We start from the raw sequence: 19,765 nt of genomic DNA on the forward strand, positions 1-19,765 counted from the left end.
GTAATCAGAGTCACTACCAGAGCCAGCCGAAGACTGGCGATTCAGATCGGAGAACGGCCGAATGCCTCCAGAACGACTCCCCGAGGGCTTCTTGTTGGGCTGCCGCGATCGGAGACTGGAGCGGGTGGGCTGCTGCGAGCGGAGCGAAGGCGGCGGAGACACAGAGGGGGACGGAGGGAGGAGGGGAAGGTCGGCGGCGGCGGCGGCGCCGGTGGCGGAGGGTTCGAGGAAGGTGCAGAGGGCGGAGTCGAGAGAGAAGTTGTGGCCTTTGAGGAAGAAAAGGGCTTCGTCTCGGGAAGTAGAAGTGAGTGCACAGAATGTGTTGATGAGATCGGTGTGGGGGTTGTTGTTGTTGTTGAGATTCTTGTCTTCTGCTTCTTCTCCTCCTGCTTGGCTTTCTTCCATTGCTTGCGTTCGGAGCGAGCGAGCAAGGCAATGGGGGAGGGAGGAAATTGATGAGGTTGAGGTCCGGCGGGCGGCCAAGGCGAGGTTGCCGCCCGCCGGTGAAGCGAGAAATACTAAGGTATTAACCTTGCTCTGATACCATGTTAAAAAATACTGTATTATTGATTGATTACAAGATTGTTGTGTGTTGTATTACAAATCAGAGTGGCATTATATAGGAGAGGGTTTGGGTAGTAGGTGAGGAGTAGGTGAGGGTAAATTGGTGGTAGGTGGAGTGTAGTAGGTGAGTGTGAATGGTAAATTCTAACACCAAGCTTAGAACAGAGAAATGTTTGTGGTTAGGTTCAATTCAAATAATTGACAATAAAACAAAATATTGTTAGGTATATATATTGACGAACGGATTAAAAATTGTCAAAATCACTTTAGAAGAATAATGGAAAATTAATAATAAAATATTATGAAAATAAATCAAAGTTCTGAAATTGTGGAGGACCCACAAGTAGATTGGAACTCAGGCTTGCAAACAACTTTGGAAGAATGGGAAAGAAAATCTCTGCATAATAAGAGTATTTTCAACCAGCAAAATTAAGAATTTCAGCTCACAAAATAGTAGAAAAAGAACGAGCACCAATGGCACCGTACGAGTCAGAGTCATCCGATCCAAAAATAAATTTTCAAAGCTTGTCACACCGAAGGATATCCAAGAGAATACAACTCCAAAACTCGAGCTGACATGGCAAGTTATTAGTGTTCTTCAGATAGGATCTCAAAGGGGCACGGGCCAGGACCCTGATATTCATAACATGGAGTGTAACTTCTCTTCACCCGAGAAATCCATACAACCAAACTCGTGAAAACCATATTCAATTGATTTTAGGTGCCAAAAATCACACAAGAATGGAGGAGTGAAACCTGTGGTTGGGGAGCCCATACTCTCACTCGTGCTTCATTGGTCTCTTCACACTTGTATGCCCGAACTGCTTGAACAATGGAGAGAATCTGTGGCGCAGGACTATTCTGATCAGGATGAAAGTATTAGCAGCCAAGAATACTAAGCTTGCGGCCCAGAGCTGTTGGAAGACATTCTTGCCTTTGAATTCAAGAAGATAACCCCACATTAACCAATGGGTTTGAGCTCCCATCCATATGAAAATGGATGATAAACCTTCCCATTTAAGTTTCATATTGCTCCATGGCAATATCAGAGGCAAGAGGCAGAAGAACCACACAAAGTACTGTGCTGTAATGACCTGTCAAAAGATATAACCCTTTAAATTTACAAAACCAAATGCGTGATAAGTACAAATTTCCCTATAAAGACCATATTTTCATAATTAAAACTTATTTATGGATGTAGGCAGAGACATTCTGTTCAGGACCGACTAGAGCACTCATGTCCCTCCAGCAAATACTATTGTACATTCAGCCAAGTTCATAAATTAAAAAGTTATTCCAATAGTAAAATACGCTAAATATCGTAAATTTTACATACCTTATTGAATGCTACAAATGCTACGGTCTGTACGAAGAAACAGAAAGGTAAATCCTGTGCAAAGCGGAGAACGAGAGCTAGCTGTACTATAAATTGAGGCAGAAAAGAGATGAGCTTTTCCAAAACTGAAAACTCATGTTCATAATGAAGATAGATGTGGTAAAAATATATTGAGAAATTGTGTCTTGGGTCAGTACGAGTCAGATGGTACAGCAGTGCCTCATGCAAGAACTCCCAGCGATATAGATAGAAAAATATTCCAGTACAAATGACGAAGACAGACCCAGAGACTAGCCCAAACATAAGTCTCTCCCGTGTCAGCATGCTAGTCAAAGCAACCCAAAAACGGTATATAACAGTAACTTCCTTGACGCTGAAATTTTGGGCTGACTTTCTGTTACTAGAACTCCATTCTGTAAGAGCAGGCTTCTTATGAGACCGGAAGTGGAGAGGATCAAGAACTAAGATGATGGGAAGCGCATATATTATAGGATAGATTCTTAAATGGACAACAAGCCCATACCACAATGCAGCTTGTAACAAATTACCTGCAAACCCATAAACATAAAGTTGGGAGATTAATAAATGTTTGTAGTGATTTGAAAGGGATGAATCAGTATTTTGTGCATAAATCAAGGAAAATTTCTACAATTTCATTGCAACACCCACTCTCCATGTTCCAAAAGTGCAAAAGGGAAGTCGGCAAATGAAAGACCATTTCTTCTTCAACTTCTAAGGTTCAAACATGTGATGCTTTCCCCTTTAATGTCAACAAAATTCTCAATTAAAATGCTATCTGGGGTAAAAGAAAGTTCCAGTTTACCAACTGCAGTGGTTTGCTTTCGTTTCCTAAACAGTAAAGAAAGTAGCCCCAACCCTGCATCAAACTTAATGTTTGCAATTTCAAGAATAGTGCAATACAGATTGTGTTCAAAACAAGGTTACGTCTTACAGTTCAACCAGGAAAACATACTCCAAAATGTTTCCGCCCACAGTCCCACTAAGAGACATTTTGGCATTTAAAAAAGATTATCTGGCTAAAGATTAAGCTAAAGATTAAAATTCTTTCCAAGGATTCTTCAAGAGAATTCTCCTCTCTTTATATCAAACATGCATATAGCATCTTCCTTTAATGTCTTGTCATTTCTTTAGCATCTACTCTTGGAATTTAGTCGATGAAGAGTTTTACAAACACAATTCTAAGGCATCGTTTAAGATTAATAACTGCCACCCTAAGAAACCAGCACAATGTTATTTATTTGAGAAGGTGATATAAAGAAGTAGAAGTTATACCATTCATAAGACAGATAATGATCCATAAAACCATGGCACAAACAATGGGCTCGCAGTTCCCACGGGTTCCAATAGTGAAGGTAAATGGATTGAAGAGCCATATCATTACAGAAAGGGTGGATAGATTCTCAGGCACCCCTCTTAGCTTCAGAATGTTGCGGATAAATAACCCTACAAGTAAATCTGCAGTGTGAACAGGATGTAAGATTCACAATTGTCTTAGTTTTCTAACAAAATAGAAGAGACAAAAACAAAAGTCACCGACTTGTAAATGGAAAAATAAAAACATGAGTTCTGTTAATATCTAAAGTTAAAGTCAGATTTTAAAATATTCATGAGCCATCAAGAGTTGTGCTGCAGCCCATGCCCATCCTTGCATGGCTTGAAGTTTGAACAAAAATAAATAGATTGATAAACAGTTATAGTCACAGCACAGTTACAGGTACCACAAAATTAGGACCCGACAATTTTACAGCATACACTTGTAAAGTTACAAGACGCGGCAAATAGCTGGGATTCCTTGTACAGTTAACATATACAATAGTTCCATCATCATAAGCACCAGGTGTTTATCAGATCCTTAATGAAAAGTGGTTAATCCCCAGAAAGTTTTGAAAGCATCCACTCAAATACAATAACATAATATGGATCCAACAGTAAATATAAATCAGTCAACACCTGAACAAAGTCTGATACACCAACACACCGAACTATCAAACAAATCATGTAAATGTTTTCCTTATTTTATTTTATTTTCTTCAAGAGATGTAAAACTCCATCAACGAAAAAAAGATACAATACCTGAAACAGAGAAGAGAAACTTTCCCCATGAGCGATGGATGATTGAATTTGGTATGAGAAGAAATGCAATAAGAGGTGAGTACCGATAAGTAGTTCTTTTGTAAGGGGACTGGCCGGAGGCCATCAAGGAAGCAGCATCAGAAAACACCAGGTAATCAACATCTGTGTATCTGACCTCCATATGTGTGTCCTGCCATTCTCCATAGACAATTAAAAGGAGTCGAAGAACTCCTGAGAACAGAAACAGTGAACGAATATTTATTGATGGCATTCCTGCAAGGAAAAAAAAGAAAAGAAAAATGTAATTAGGAGCCAATTTCTTTGACTTGACACAAAATCTTATGATGCAAATAGCATATAATGTTTCTGTGAAATTGACCATAAAAGTATTGTTTATCATCAGAGTTCAATCATCTTTGTTGTCAATGATTCATGTTTGTTGAAGAGTCAAAAATACCAACTTTGCTTGTTGGCAGGGATAGCTGAAAGCCGCTGCTGTTACGGGTCGAACAAATTTGAAAATCATGAATGCATGTTAACATTTGGGTGTATTTAAAATGACTTTTCCTCAAACAAATTATTGTCAATTGTTGTTCCATTATCTTTAACTTGTTTCAAATGTAACCAAAGTCAATTTCTACTCTCTCTCAATAAACCAATTTATTAATGTAACTCATGAATTTCCTACCAGGTGCCCACCAAACACAGAGATATATACATACAAACAAAACAACTACCTATCAATTTGCATCAGATTTAGGTCTGAGCAAAATCAGTCAAAATGGGGCAACTTCATGATTAAAATTTTTAAAATTTGTAATTTTTTACTTTTCAATAGAACAATAAAACCTATTCCTGGTTGCTAACAAATCTATTACTATTTGTCAATAAAATTATTGAAAAAAACAAAAAAAAATAATTTGTAATGTTTAAAGGCAAAGTATGAATCTAACCATAGAACATAAATTAATTGACAAGAAACACAGTTAGAGGCAATAATGAAGCAAATAGAAGTTTTAGCTAACACTAACTGAAAAAATACCTGTGATGCGCAAGGCAACACTTATATTTGGAGACCTGGGTGGGTGCGAAAGCAGTGCGTTTACATTCACCTGCCGGGGAGAGAGAGAGAGAGAGAGATCCGACCCAGGTTGCAGGGATTTGTTGGGAGAGGAGGTTGAATTATTGTTATGACCTCCATGATCAACCATAATAGCCAAGGAAGCCATTTATTGCCCATTTTTTAGGAAACTAGTTGGATCCTCACGCTACCCGCGTGGGGGTCGTGTTACATTTAAAAAAAATACAATGTCATATTGATGGCAACACAAAATTGCTGCGAGGGAAACTTTTATTTGTTCTAGTTTTGTACCACCACTAATTACAAAACGAACTTGTGGGAGCCGGATAATTAGAATAATCAGAAGCGTACTATAGAAGACAGATGTTACACGGCTTTATCCTACACGATAAGGATGCCAAATATAATAGATAGGCCGAATAGATACCGAACTATGGAGCCGAGTAAATAAGAGGATGATGAGTGACAAGTGGGCCTGGCCACGAGGCCCAGGAAACAAGTATAAACAAAGGAACAACAAACTAAGAAACGCAGGTGAGAATTGTTGTGCTTAACTTAGAATACAAGCATTCTTGAGTATGGATTCTAACTTGTCCGTCGAAGTGCTAATTCCGACACCCCCGATCGGAGTGTTTATTCCTTTTCAGGTGACCAAAAGAGGATCACGAGAGTTCTCCAGGATCAGAAGAGTATTTCCAAACCATATCCCCACAATTGGCGCCGTCTGTGGGAATACTCAAGCACATCCATGGCGAGCGTGACGAAAGATCCTCCGACAGTCACTGTCGACCCTATACCGCAAGACGAAACCACTCTAACAAACTTGCTTGGAACAGAGACTATCGCCGCAAGACGTGCCTTGAATTTCGCCTCACCCTCGACTTCGGAGCACGAGACAATGCAGGCAATCATGGAACAAGCAAAGCAAAATGAACAGAGGTTGGAGAACATGATCGCTGAAAACGAACGTCTTCATGAAGATTTGGCCTTGGAAATGGCGAAGTCCAAGCAAACTGCGCGCCTAAATCCGGAATGATCTCCGAAGGCAGGTGGTCGACAACCTCGAGCACGACAAGACACTGATAGCGACTCCGACTCATTATCCCCGGAGCCCGGGAAGAAGGGATGACATGAAACCACCAGTTCTTCCGAAGAAAGTCCCCGTACAACGCACAAGCGAAGAAGGAACAGTTCGGGCGAAGACCAATACGATCCCTTCGTACGACGGATTGCAAAGGCTACGCTATCCAAGAAATTCAAAGCACCGTCGTTCATCTTGTATGACGACAAATCAGACCCCACCGACCACATCCGCCACTACAAGCAGGCCATGACATTGCATGCAGACGACGAGGCCCTCATGTGCCGAATATTTCCCAGCAATTTGGGACCATTGGCGGTTAGGTGGTACTATAAACTGGAGCCGGCTTCGATCAAAACCTTCCACCAACTACAGACATCCTTCAAGGCCAGATTCATCACCAACGAAGTCCAGCTGAAGCAAGCCGACTCTCTCTGGGCAATGCAAATCCTACCAGGAGAAACACTAAGAGCATATTCGGCGCGATATTAGGAATGCTTCAATCTTGTTGATGACGCTTGCAACGACTCCATGGCCATCACCGCCTTCAAAATGGGATTACACCCAGATAGTGCCCTCCGCAGTTCCTTAACTAAAAGACCCCCCAAAACAGTTTGGGGGTTGATGAAGAAAGTAAAGGAATACTGCAAAATGGAAGATGACGCCTTGCGGGTTAAAGCCGGACACGTGGCCAACAAAACGGCCCCTCTCGAAATCGCTCAGCCGATAAGTTCCGCACCACCTCAGAGCCCTGAACCACGACAGTGGGCTAAACGAGACAAGAGACGGGATTCTCGCCGATCCGGAGATCAATGCTCACACCAAGCGAATAAGCAACTGCAGGTCGATAGCAGGTGCACAAAGCGCGCCGACAAGAAATATACGGAGTTGTCAGAGCCAATCAGCTCGATTATGTCCAAAATCCAACATCTTCCGTTCTTCAAATGGCCGTCCAAGATGGTGGGATCTCCTGACACAAGAAGGCAGGACAGGCGTTATGAATATCACAAAGATCACGGTCATGATACGGACAGTTGATATGCCTTGAAAGACCACCTTGAGGAATTGGTGCAAGATAGTCGGCTCCAGTAACACGTCCAGAAGAGCACAATCAAAACGGTTGCCCTTAGGCAGGAGTCACCTCCCCTCGGCGTTATACATATGATATACAGCCTTCCAGCACCACGTACCATACACGCAATTCATTCAGCCCCCCCGAAGCAACGCACACAAACAAAACAGCCCCACGAAGCTCCAAGCATTACCTTCGACGATTCCGATCTTATCGGCATAACGCTCCCCCATATCGATCCATTGGTCATTGAACTACACGTGAACCGATTTACCGTTGAACGCGTCCTCATAGACCAGGGGAGCACTTCGGAGGTCCTGTATTACGAGACCTTTATCAAACTCGGCTTCAACGAATTAGACCTGTCTCCGGCTCCTCATCCACTATTCGGCTTCAACGCAAATCCAGAGTACCCGTTGGGGAAAATCACGTTACCCGTTCGGGCGAGCTCCCAAACAGTGGATATGGAATTCTTGGTCGTCAAGCTCCCTTTGTCGTATAACCTCATCATGGGACGAACGTGATTGCATACTATTCAGGCCGTGCCAAGCACCTATCATCAGCTGCTACGCTTCCCGACCAAACACGGCGTTGAGCAAATCCGTGGTTCCTGGCAACCCGCACAAGCATGCTATCTCCTTTCTGGAAAGACACCAATGGAGACGCAAGTCAACTCCACTGAAGTGTCGAATCGAGACAGTCTCGACGATGTCGGACGGCTCCCTGACGAAAAGCCACGGAAGCTCCAGGCGATACCAGTAGCAGCTTCCCAAGACGTATGTTTAACGCGTCCAGCTGCGCCGCTACACGCCGGGAAAGTTGCTCCCGAAGGTATTTCCGGATGATAGGAGGCCGGTTGATGGAAAATTAGGCACGCGGCCTTGCTCCTAACGCACTTGCGCAAATTCTATCATTAAACCCGACCTGTAGGGAATGATTTTGGTTCTGAATGGCTCGCCATGTACACTTTCCACTTCCGTAATGCAAAGATTCCTGTTTACTCACTGTGCAATCTAGTTCAAAAGTGTTCCAAATAAAGCCTCCGGATTCGGAGCGCCCTTCGTGGATGTCACGATTGGCCAAATAAAACCTCCATATTCGGAACCCCATCGGCGCATGACGTCTTTGGGCCGATAAAGCCTCCAGATTCGGTGCGCCCTTCATGGATGTCACGATTGGCCAAATAAAGCCTCCGGATTCGGAGCCCCATCGGCGCATGACGTCTTTGGGCCGATAAAGCCTCCGGATTCGGAGCGCCCTTCGTGGATGTCACGATTGGCCAAATAAAGCCTCCGGATTCGGAGCCCCATCGGCGCATGACGTCTTTGGGCCAATAAAGCCTCCGGATTCGAAGCGCCCTTCGTGGATGTCATGATTGACCAAATAAAGCCTCCGGGTTCGGAGCCGGATTGGCACATGACGTTTTTGGGCCGATAAAGCCTCCGGATTTGGAGCGCCCTTTGTGCATGTCACGATTGGCCAAATAAAACCTCCGGATTCGGAGCCCCATCGGCGCATGACGTCTTTGGGCCGATAAAGCCTCCGGATTCAGAGCACCCTTCGTGGATGTCACGATTGGCCAAATAAAGCCTCCAGATTCAGAGCCCCATCGGCGCATGACGTCTTTGGGCCGATAAAGACTCTGAATTCGGAGCTCCATCGGCGTATGACGTCTTTGGGCCGATAAAGCCTCCAGATTCGGAGCGCCCTTCGTGGATGTCGCGATTGGCCAAATAAAGCCTCCGGATTCGGAGCCTCATTGGCGCATGACGTCCAGATTCGAAGCGCCCTTCGTGGATGTCACGATTGGCCAAATAAAGGCTCCGGATTCGGAGCCCCATCGGCGCACAACGTCTTCAGGCCGATAAAGCCTCCAAATTCGACTGACCAAATAGTGCCACCAAGCGACACTCAAGGGCCGAGTAATATTCCGAATTCGGAGCGCCCTCCAGAATGAAAACATTTACACGTCGAAGCAGGGATATGTAGGTTGAACCAGTACAACCACATGAACAAGTCAAAACGTTCCAGCATTCAAAATAAGATGCTTAATTTAGCATACAAAAATTCAGAATGAGATAAAACTTTTAGAATGAAACATTTTATTCGATCAAACAGTAATTACAAGAAACGCAATCTGCATTCAAAGCATTACAATGTCTATTCTCATACGGCGTCTCGTTGGTACAAGCGGCTGCGCAGATCAAAGAGCACTCGCAACTTGAAATGCTTTGATCTGACCGCGCTTGAATCCACGATTCACAATGACGATATAACCACCTTTAAGGCGGGGACCTTTGACGCCATCGACAATATCAAGGCCAAGATCCAAGACAAGAAAGGAATTCCCCACGAAAACAGCAACGCTCAACTGTCGCGGCACTACGTCGGCCTTATTTCTCGGTCGCAATCGCGGAGAACTTCGCCATTGCTGTTTCTCTCTTCGAGGTGATCTGCTTTGACGACTTAGAGGCTGACGTTTTTCCCGTTTTTTTAACGTCCTACCTCCCGCGCGAGTGGGTTCTCTGCTACGATTCATTGCAATGTCAAGCTCAGCCAGAGTCCGAGCTTCTCCTCTGCTGCTGAAGAAAAACTCCATTCGACATCCACACCTATCTAACCCCACGCAACAAAATCGTTTTAAATCGAGTCTGAACACAGTAAGCGAAGTCACTAGAGCGAAAAGTCTGAGGCGATTTATTTCTACAATCCTTGCAGTGGTCCCGAGGCGATTTCATCAACATTGAACTCCAAAAAACGGATGCCGAGCAATATTGGCCACAGCCACTCCATGTATCAATCTTTAGCTAAAATGGCCTAATTATATAAACAACAATTATAGATGGGTTGACTGTCTTCGGGTTCAGAGCCCCTGGTGCATGACACCTTTGAGCTGATTAAGCCTCCAAATTCGGAACCTCATCGGCGCAATTGACCTTGCGTGACACACCAAAAATATATTTAGTGAAGAACGCTCATAACAAGCCGGCATATAACCGTTCGGAATTAAAACGCCTAGTTGATTCGAGCCGGTCAATGTTTATACAATGAAACGCATGCAAACACGCGTGTGCCGAATGAAAATTACACTGAAACATTTAAAATAGAACGTTTTATTCAATCAGGCAATAATTACATAATTATGAACGCGATCTGCGTTCGAACGTTACATTGAATATTTTTTATACGGCGTCGCCCTCATCCTCACTCTGCTCAACTTCAAAGGCGGAAAACGAAAAATGGTTACGTTGGTACAGTGGCAATGCCGAGTCGACACCCGCTGCTCAGAGAGCTTCTTCGGCCTGAAGTGCCTTGATCTAACCATGCTTAAATCCACGATTTTCGCATCGGCAAACTTCCTTGGCGAGCTTTTCCTTGATCTTCTGTATCCCTACTTTCCAGCCATCGTGGAAGCCTTTTTCATAGGCCCTCCCCTTCGCGGATTCCATCGCGAACATGCTCGCCGTATCGCGATTAGCGAGCGCCGTACTGATAAGCCGCTGGGTAACCCTTTCTTCCACGATTGGGTTAGCCTGTCCGACGGGTTGTGCTTGAACAGCCTCGATCTTCCTTAGCTCACGCTCAGCCACTTTCGCGCGAGCCTCCGAACTTCGGATGCATTCATCTCTCTTCTTTATTTCTCGGCGGGAAGCACGGAGACGCATGCCGATTTCGTAGGCGGTATAGAGGCCCTTCACCGCACCGTGAATGCCTTCACGAAACACTTCGAAGTCCTGTCGACCTACCATCGACTGCTGGACCTCGGGAGGAAAAATCTGTCGAGCAAATTCGACTACCACACTGGAATCTCGAACGATCGAGTCCACATCTGTCACGGGCCTATTCTCCACGAAGACTGCAAAACTCAATGGGCGTGGGTTCTCACCGGGCTCCCTTCTAGAATGGGGTTGTGGGGATTTGCCCTATGGCTTCTTGTCCCTCCTAGGCGACCTACTTCGACGACGAAGAGATTGACGTCTCTCTCGATCCCTCGAAATCCTACCTCCCGAGCACGAAGGTTCGCCACTTCGATTCATGTCTCCTCCCAGCTCAGCTAGCGTCCTCGCTTCCCCTTTGCTGTTAAAGAAGGGTCTATTCGACATTCGCGCTTGTTTATCCTTCGTCAAAGACCTGGACTGAGTTGCTCACTGAGCACTTAAATAGGACCTTCATTCATTGATTCCCTAACGAGGGCAGCGCCTCCAAGGCAATCTCACTAATATCGAAACCTCAACAGCCTGAAGCCGACCGAGTCGTGCCCCCATCAAATAATGATTTAGGTAGTCTTAACTTCCACAAGGGCAAATTCATGAAGCAGCTGGGACAAGGGCAGATTCATCAATCTATTCGGCCTGAGTTCCGCAGCCGCTTCACGAATCGACTCATCAATATTGTGTGATTCGGCGTTTGAAATTCATGAAGCAGCTGGGGCAAGGGTAGATTCATCAATCTACTCGGCCTGAGTGCTGTAGCCGCTTCACGAATCGACTCATCAATATCGTGTGATTCGGCGTTTGAAATTCATGAAGCAGCTGGGGCAAGGGTAGATTCATCAATCTATTCGGCCTGAGTGCCGCAGCTGCTTCACGAATCTATTCGGCCTGAGTGCCGCAGCCGCTTCACGAATCGACTCATCAATATTGTGATATTCGGCGTTTGAAATTCATAAAGCAGCTGGGGCAAGGGTAGATTCATCAATCTATTCGGCCTGAGTGCCGCAGCCGCTTCACGAATCTATTCGGCCTGAGTGTCGCAGCCGCTTCACGAATCGACTCATCAATATTGTGTGATTCGGCGTTCGAAATTCATGAACCAGCTGGGGCAAGGGTAGATTCATCAATCTATTCGGCCTGAGTGCCGCAGCCGCTTCATGAATCGATTTACTTGTTCGGATAAATTGAAATTAAACTAATATAATGGCCAAGATTACACTGTTATCCAAAGTAGTGGAAGGCAAAACCCTTCATTAAATTCAAAAACTATGTACAAGTAACAGTGAAACGGGAAGGAAATTTTCATTAATAAATTGAGTGCAGATAGTAACTAATTTATACATGAAAATTACCTTGAATCCACTAAACAAAAACGTACATTGAAATTAAAGATACCTAATAAAACTAGAGTGTCTCCCAGATCAATCCTCGGGATCAAACTCAAGTGGCTCAACGTCCACTGCCTCGTATGGAATTGGCAAGGCCAATGTAACTCCAGCGGCAGCAAGGGCTTTGAACCACCCATGCTTGAATCCCCGATTCTCGAATTTGGGGACCTCATCTACATATTCCTTCAGGGCGGCGCTCTTCCCAGCTTCTAGCGCCGTAGAAGCTACAGATTCGGCTTTTTCCTTGGCCGCCTTCAATTCTTCTAACTCGGCCTCTGCCTTGGAAAGCGCTTCCTGGGCTAACTTGAGCGACTCCTCGCTCGCGTTCGCCCTATCCTCGGCTTCGGATTTGAGTTGGTCAGCAGTCCGAACCCTCTCATTTTCAGCTTCGACTCGAGCACATTCCATTGTCGCCCTCATCGCCTCGAACTCGGCCCTTCTTCTTTCACCTTCAGCTTCAAACTCCAAGCGGCCAATTCTTTCAATGGCATCACGCTGCCGGCAGCCTAGTTCGGCTATCCTTCCAACCGTCTGCAAAACAAGTTTGGATCACCACATCAAGCAACATCGTAAGCAAACCAAACCAAACGAACAAAAAAGAAAAGTATCGTATACATACCAAGAGGGCCGACTGGGCAACGAACGCTATAGCTACCAAATCTGGCTCTTCTCGAAAGGTGGCCTTGTCAGCCGGTAGCGAAACCGAGGCGGCCAAGCTCAACGCCACGGCTGGATTCTTCATGGCAGATGAGTCAGAGGAGATTGGCGTGTCTTTGATCTTTGGTTGAACAACGAAGGGGACAACCACGTCGGACTCCTCTAAGCGAGGCCGTTTGTCAACAGGGCTATCCTCCGAGCGGCCCCTCCCTCGGCGGAACATTTTTTGCCTCGCTGTTCAGCCCCCTCCGCCTCGCCCCGCTCTTCTGAAACCAGCTATTCTTCCATAACCTGCTGTTCAGCCCCCTCCATCTCGGCCACAACAACTCACGCCTTTTCTTCTCCAGTAACCGGTTGTAAAGATTCAACCGGGGCAGGCTCAGAACGAGCGGCCTCGGCCTTCTTTCGAGCGGCCATTCGCTCGACATTTTTCTTTCTCGCCATCTGCGTGAGATTCTCCCCAGCCATGCCCTCTAAAAAAGTACAGGGAAGGTCTCCCAAGTTTGTAAAAATATCTCCGAAGGAACACTCCGTCCGACCCGAAGTGGACGGTGAGTTAGGCTGGTTAAGACCGGCTGCCTCAAATGCTAATTTCAGAGCTTCGTCAACCTCTTCGGCCTCGGCAGCGAACGCCCTTGTTAATTCAGCATCTACCTCGACAACCGGCTCTAAGCCTTGCTCCGAATCAGAAGCTTCGAGACCAATTTGCCTAAGGATCTTGAAACTGGGGAAGACAAGAGCTGTAAGGTGTTGCTCGCCGGTTGGGATCGGGATGTCGTCCGCGGCCGAGAACATAGTGTAGGTAGGCTCGTACCACAGGAGAATATGGGTAGCCCTCCCTTGCCTCTGTATGTTTGGACGGCCAAAGTACTTTAGTGCAGTTTTAATTTCCGCAAGGACTGCGTCGTCAGCCGAGGTCAAAATCCTCTTCAACTTATTGCCTGCAAGAACCTATGAAGCACGGATACTCCGAAATAGCCCCCGTACGCGTATCGGATATGGATATGCGCCCGATATGGCGGGATACGTATCAGATACGGAAAATGAAGTATCCAATTTTTTTTTTTAATTTTTGAATTTCGGATACGGCTAGGATACGATCAGGATACGGTCAGGATACAGTATGGATACGGCGGGGCAAAAAAATAATTTAAAAAACTTTAAAATGGGTCAAATTGTAAAATATGAAAAAAAGATGAAATAAAACACAAAAAAAAGAAAACCAATAAACAACCAAACTCTCTCTTACCTAGGTCGAACAGCAGCCGCGAAGGAGGAGGAGAAGGAGTTCGTCGTCGTCTCGAACAGCAGCTCGCCGATCGTCGATCTGGTTCGCGAACAGGAGCTCCACGATTGTCGATCAGGTTCGTCCCTCTCTCTCTCCCTTTCGCTCCCTCTATCAGCCTCTCACTCGATCTCACGAACTCTCTCCCTCTCCCTCTCCCTCTCCCTCTCCCTCTCGCTCGATCTGTCTGGTTGGAGATCTCAATCTCATCTCCCCCCTTCTTGATCGATCTGTCTCTCCCTCTGTCTCTCCCTCTCCCTCTCCCTTATCTATGTCTGTTTTGCCTATTTATTTTTATTATTATTATTATTTTAATTTGTTGTATGTATACTCTGCAAATCAAATAAGATATTAAAAAAAAAAAAAAAACTTATATGTATTATTCGGTTTACTTGAATCTGATAAAACAAATAAATAAATAAACTTATTAATAAATAAATAAATAAAATAAGGTAAAAAAACTTATTAATAAATAAATAAACTTATTAAAAATAAAATTTGTCAACTTATAAAATTATAAACTTTGTAAACTTATTAATAAATCAAATAAGGTAAAAAAAACTTATTAATAAATAAATAAACTTATTAAAAATAAAATTTGTCAACTTATAAAATTATAAACTTTGTAAACTTATTAATAAATCAAATAAGGTAAAAAAACTTATTAATAAATAAATAAATAAACTTATTGATAAATAAATGAACTTTGTAAATTTTTCCCCCCTTAATTTGGGATTGAATTGCATTATGGTTGTTATGGGTGATGCTATACTGTTAAAATTGTTGAAATTTAATTGAATTGATGAATTTTTTGTTATGGGTGATGCATTATGGTTGTTATGGGTGATGCTACATTAATTGAATTTGAAGTTTTATTTTTGTGTATGCTACATTACTAAAAATTGTGAAAAAAATATTTTTTATGAACGTATTCCTGCCGTATCCGTATCCTACTTTTTCAAATTTTGCCGTATCGCTGTATCCGTATCGTATCGTATCCGTATCCGTATCCGTATCCGTATCCGTATCCGTAGGCAAGAACAAAGGGTAAGGTTTGGAGAAAAAGTCGCATAAAAGAAAGATCAACAAACAAGAAGTTATACGGCGACCTGGTTCACCCCTCCGTCTGGGAATAGGGTCTAGGCGATCTTCGCCTTCACTGAACTCCCAGTTGCCTCGGACATTGACCATTACATCGTCAACTCGTTTGCCAGAGCTGGCAAGCATCGTTACCAAGTGATGGTCGGTGTCCTTGGCCCTGAGAAAGTAGCGCCCGAGCTGACCGGAGGATTTGGCTAGAGCATAGCAATGCCGAATCGCCGGAATGCCAAGGTTGATCCTGAGACGCCGGTTTAACTCTACGATTCCCATTACAATTCGAAAAAAATTCACATTGGGTTGCGAAGGTTTAACTCTACGATTCCCATTACAATTCGAAAAAAATTCACATTGGGTTGCGAAGGAATCAGACTCCAATAGCGGAGGACGGCCCTGAGAAATGGGTGTGGGGGAAAGCGAACTCCGCCCTCCGCAATAGACAGGAGAGGGAAGACGATTATGTTTTGGTCGTCCCTCTCCATATCAAGGGTACTGTCCGTTACCAGTGAAAGATGGACATTCTCAGGGATAGAAAAATGTCTTCAGAACCTAGAAATTCGACCATCGGAAAGGAGGTCTTTCAAATGCTTAGGCATTCTAATAAGGGCTCAAGGATATTCTAAATCAGAAATAAAAGCAGAAAATAGAATTGCAAGAAGAAGAGAAGAAAACTTACGAAAGGCAAAGGAGACAAGGAGAGAACGGATAGGAGTTGCAGAAAACGCGTCGAAGAAGAGATACCGACTAGCAGTCCAGGAGGTTCAAATATTCGAAAAAGTATGTTTTCGAAGGGACTTAAGTTTCAAATCGTAATAAATGCGAGAAAAGCATGAATGGGGCGGGAAAGCGTCACAGTGACCAAAAAACACGTACGCATTCTGACACACATCGGGAAGAAGATTAACCGCCGAATTTTTGACTTCTAGCCAAACACGCCGACTAACTGATGCTAGCGAGGTGTTTGGGGGGCAATTGTGAGAGCCGGATAATTGGAATAATCAGAAGCGTACTATAGAAGACAGATGTTACACGGCTCTATCCTATACAATAAGAATGCCGAATATAATAGATAGGCCGAATAGATACCGAACCATGGAGCCGAGTAAATAAGAGGATGATGAGTGACAAGTGAGCCTGGCCACTAGGCCCACGAAACAAGTATAAAAAAAGGAACAACAAACTAAAAAAGGCAAGTGAGAATTGTTGTGCTTAACTTAGAATACAAGCATTCTTGAGTGTGGATTCTAACTTGTGCGTCGGAGTGCTAATTCCAGCACCCCCGACCGGAGTATTTATTCCTTTTCAGGTGACCAGAAGAGGATCACGAGCGTTCTCCAGGATCAGAAGAGTATTTCCAAACCATATCCCCACAGAACTCTATCTCAAGGAAGCTAACTATTATTAGAAAACAAAGAGAAAAAATGTCGAAATGTCCATATATCTTTAAATTCAGTGACTATATTATGTTTATACATCTCATGCAACTAAGGATACATTTTGTTTTGTGTCACATACTAAATGAACATATGATACAATTGAATACTGTGACTATTGCGATAAAAGACCAACATGCAAACACTCATCTCCAGGTCTAATGACTTTTTTCTTCGATACTTTGAAAAGAACATCAATTTCTCTGCTCATAGGATAATTTCACAAATTGTGTTTGGTGCCAAAGTTTCAATACTAACTTGAATAATAAAAAAGTGAGATGAAATCCTTAATACCGAGAGAACATAATTGCTAATGCACTTATACTAATTCAAGTAATATTGCGAATAAATGGCTCCAAGGAAACTTGCACATGTGGTTCTGGCCGGGGAGCCCGGTATACTACACTAATATGTGTAGGTCCCAGGAACCACGGGACCCCCTACTAGTAAATTCTTTAATGGCAATGTGTCAAGTAAAGAGAAGCAAGCATGACTATCATACCACAATAAAAATCAATGTTGATGATTCTCTATGGCACAGACTTCCAAAACTTGTAGTTGGAAAATGGAGCAAGGAAGTGTTTGTTGGAAGCGAATAAATAAAATCTATTTTAGAATTTAGCTATACCTTCTTAAATAAAGATAAAAAAAATTAAACGCTCCTTCGACATTGTCAACAGTTAAAAGTACTCAGATGTGTTAACAATAGAAAAAGTTACAATAGTGGCGATGCATTTCGTGTTTGAAAACTGAAATATTGAAAATCACGAATCCAATTTATAACACCCCAACCCAAACCCTGCCAACCAGTAAGCCAGCCCCTCCCTACCCAACTCCACACTCCACCTCCCCCCATCTTCAATTCAATAATCCAAACCACAAACATTCCAAACCAATTCAAAACTCTCACCACTTCAAATGAAACTTTTCCCAAACCAATTCCATCAAAATCTTCTTATGCTGAGGACGAATTTCACCAACAAAAACCAAAACGGACCAAGCAACACACACGCACCTTAATCTACATATATTCCCAATGCTGCTTGTGAGATTGTCTCTTGGAGTGCTCTTTTGTTGTTGTTGTTGTTGTTGTTTTTTTTTTTTTTTTTTTTTTTTTTTTTTTTTTTTTTTTTTTTTTTAAATATATATTTTACTGATGTCCTGTCTAATTGAATGTGTTGAAGAAATGTTGCTATACGCTGAAAAGAATCCAAATTAGGTAACCAATGCACAATGACTAAAACTTCCACTTGTAATTTTCAATGCTACAACCATTATTTCTTTTTCCTTGTAACAATCAAATAGATTGCAAGTGCGAACGAACTGGGATCGCTTTTGGAACTGATATAACTTTTCTCTTTATGTATTAAAATTTGGGTTCTACTTGGCCAATTGTCAATGTTGTGGATTTGTTTGAGAGACATGTTTGAATTTGACCTTGTTTTCCAAACAGCACTACAATTTATTCATCAGTAGGTATGTAATTGAGATTCTCTCCACATGGAGTTAGTCAACCTTGTCATCATTCATGTAGTTAATTAATATTTAGAAAGCTTTCACACACTCAATGACCAGTGACCACTTCATATATATTATTGATGTTATTTTCAGTTAACTACTCTTTTTATGTAAATTTCTGACTGAAGGAGTGCTCCACAATATTGGTGATATGCTCAAAATATGCTTTATAGATTATAATCAGTACATTCACTACTGATACTACTACTGCCATTTGTTTTGATGAAAATAACATAGCATTGAAAATATTATTCTCACATCATTCCAGATGCATTTGTGTAATTTTTTTTTTCTTTTCTTCAAATAGTAGACTTCTTCTCTGATTTATTCTCACATCATTCCAAACCCTAAAAACCTCTAACATTTTCAAAGCCAACATGGGATGGGCAAATGTTTGTCGTAAAATTTACGAATGTTTGTGGTATGTGTTAGACAACCGTGGCTCAAAGGTGTCATAATTTTTATCACTACCAATGGTTTATAAAATTTACACCAATATAACCACAATGTTTTTTTCTTTTTACAAATATACTACTGTGTAGTTTTCATCAGCTACAAGTCTGAACCCAAAGGGAAAAAAATCCAATGAAATCATGTTGTTGATTAGAGTGGTAAAAAAATATTCCAGGCAGGGAGAAGAAACTAATAAAAAAAAAAACAAGGTTTTCATCATCAAAAAATGAAAGTATGTTATTATTGGGTTGGGCATATTATCAAACACATGGTGAGCAGATGATAAAATTCTAGCAGAACATCAAAACAAAGACAGGACATATGCTGAGCCAAATATTGAATTGAATTGGGGCAAGGCAACAGAACAAGGAAATCACATACATACTGTCAAACAAAGCACCCTAAAAAACCTAAGAGCTTTCACCAAGAACCCAATTAAAAGATCATAGTAGGCAAACAAGGTAACTGTATACCTGGTTATTCTGTTTGCTGCGGATAGTAGATTCAGCCCACACAACACAAGGTTTGTATATGTAATGTTTTGCAGCAGATAGGGCATTCGCTATGGCCAGTGAAGAAGAGAACGAAATTTTTGTGATGTTTTGAGGACCCTTCTTCTGGCAGGAGATGAAAAATCGTTAGAAAAATTTAGGAGAAATTACAATAAATAATAATAATAATAATAATAATAATAATAATAAATTTTAAGTTTTTAATTTTATAATTTGTCTTTAAACTGAACTATTTGAACCCAAAATATTACTCCCTTTTTAAAAATATTAGTTCTAAAATATTATTCCTTCTTTATTTTATTTTTCATTTTCTCAAAATATTAGTCTTTTTTAAAAATTAATGACTAAAATAATATGAATTTTATATTTTATCTTTATTTTAAATGCATTAACAACACAAAAAAGTACAATTACAACAATTGATATTCTCAAAAAAATGTACTATTAAAAGGGAAATTTTGAAAAATTAAGACTAGGTTT

The 19,765-nt window shown here is 42.4% G+C and overlaps 2 protein-coding genes across 3 annotated transcripts; both read right to left on the reverse strand.

Moving 5' to 3' along the window:
* Positions 1–829: 829 nt before the first annotated feature.
* LOC114302256 (GPI mannosyltransferase 1) lies at positions 830–19,457 on the reverse strand. Of its 2 annotated transcripts, none has more exons than XM_082914186.1 (5): positions 19,247–19,457; positions 3,995–4,267; positions 3,194–3,376; positions 1,901–2,448; positions 830–1,658 (listed from the first exon to the last, which is right to left on the reverse strand). In XM_082914186.1, exons 2-5 carry the CDS (start codon positions 4,263–4,265, stop codon positions 1,344–1,346), a joined length of 1,317 nt encoding a protein of 438 aa, XP_082770312.1. In that variant the 5' UTR covers positions 4,266–4,267; positions 19,247–19,457; the 3' UTR covers positions 830–1,343. The 2 variants fall into 2 exon arrangements, with proteins under 2 accessions (XP_082770312.1, XP_082770311.1); XM_082914185.1 differs by lacking the exon at positions 19,247–19,457 and adding an exon at positions 5,037–5,314.
* Positions 12,225–13,447, reverse strand: LOC114302039 (uncharacterized). Its single transcript, XM_028246997.2, has 2 exons — positions 12,949–13,447; positions 12,225–12,860 (listed from the first exon to the last, which is right to left on the reverse strand). Exons 1-2 carry the CDS (start codon positions 13,207–13,209, stop codon positions 12,363–12,365), a joined length of 759 nt encoding a protein of 252 aa, XP_028102798.2. The 5' UTR covers positions 13,210–13,447; the 3' UTR covers positions 12,225–12,362.
* Positions 19,458–19,765: the final 308 nt, after the last annotated feature.

The sequence above is a fragment of the Camellia sinensis genome, chromosome 2 (assembly GCF_055761805.1).
Source record: "Camellia sinensis isolate YWXY chromosome 2, ASM5576180v1, whole genome shotgun sequence".
Classification (NCBI taxonomy): Eukaryota; Viridiplantae; Streptophyta; class Magnoliopsida; order Ericales; family Theaceae; genus Camellia; species Camellia sinensis.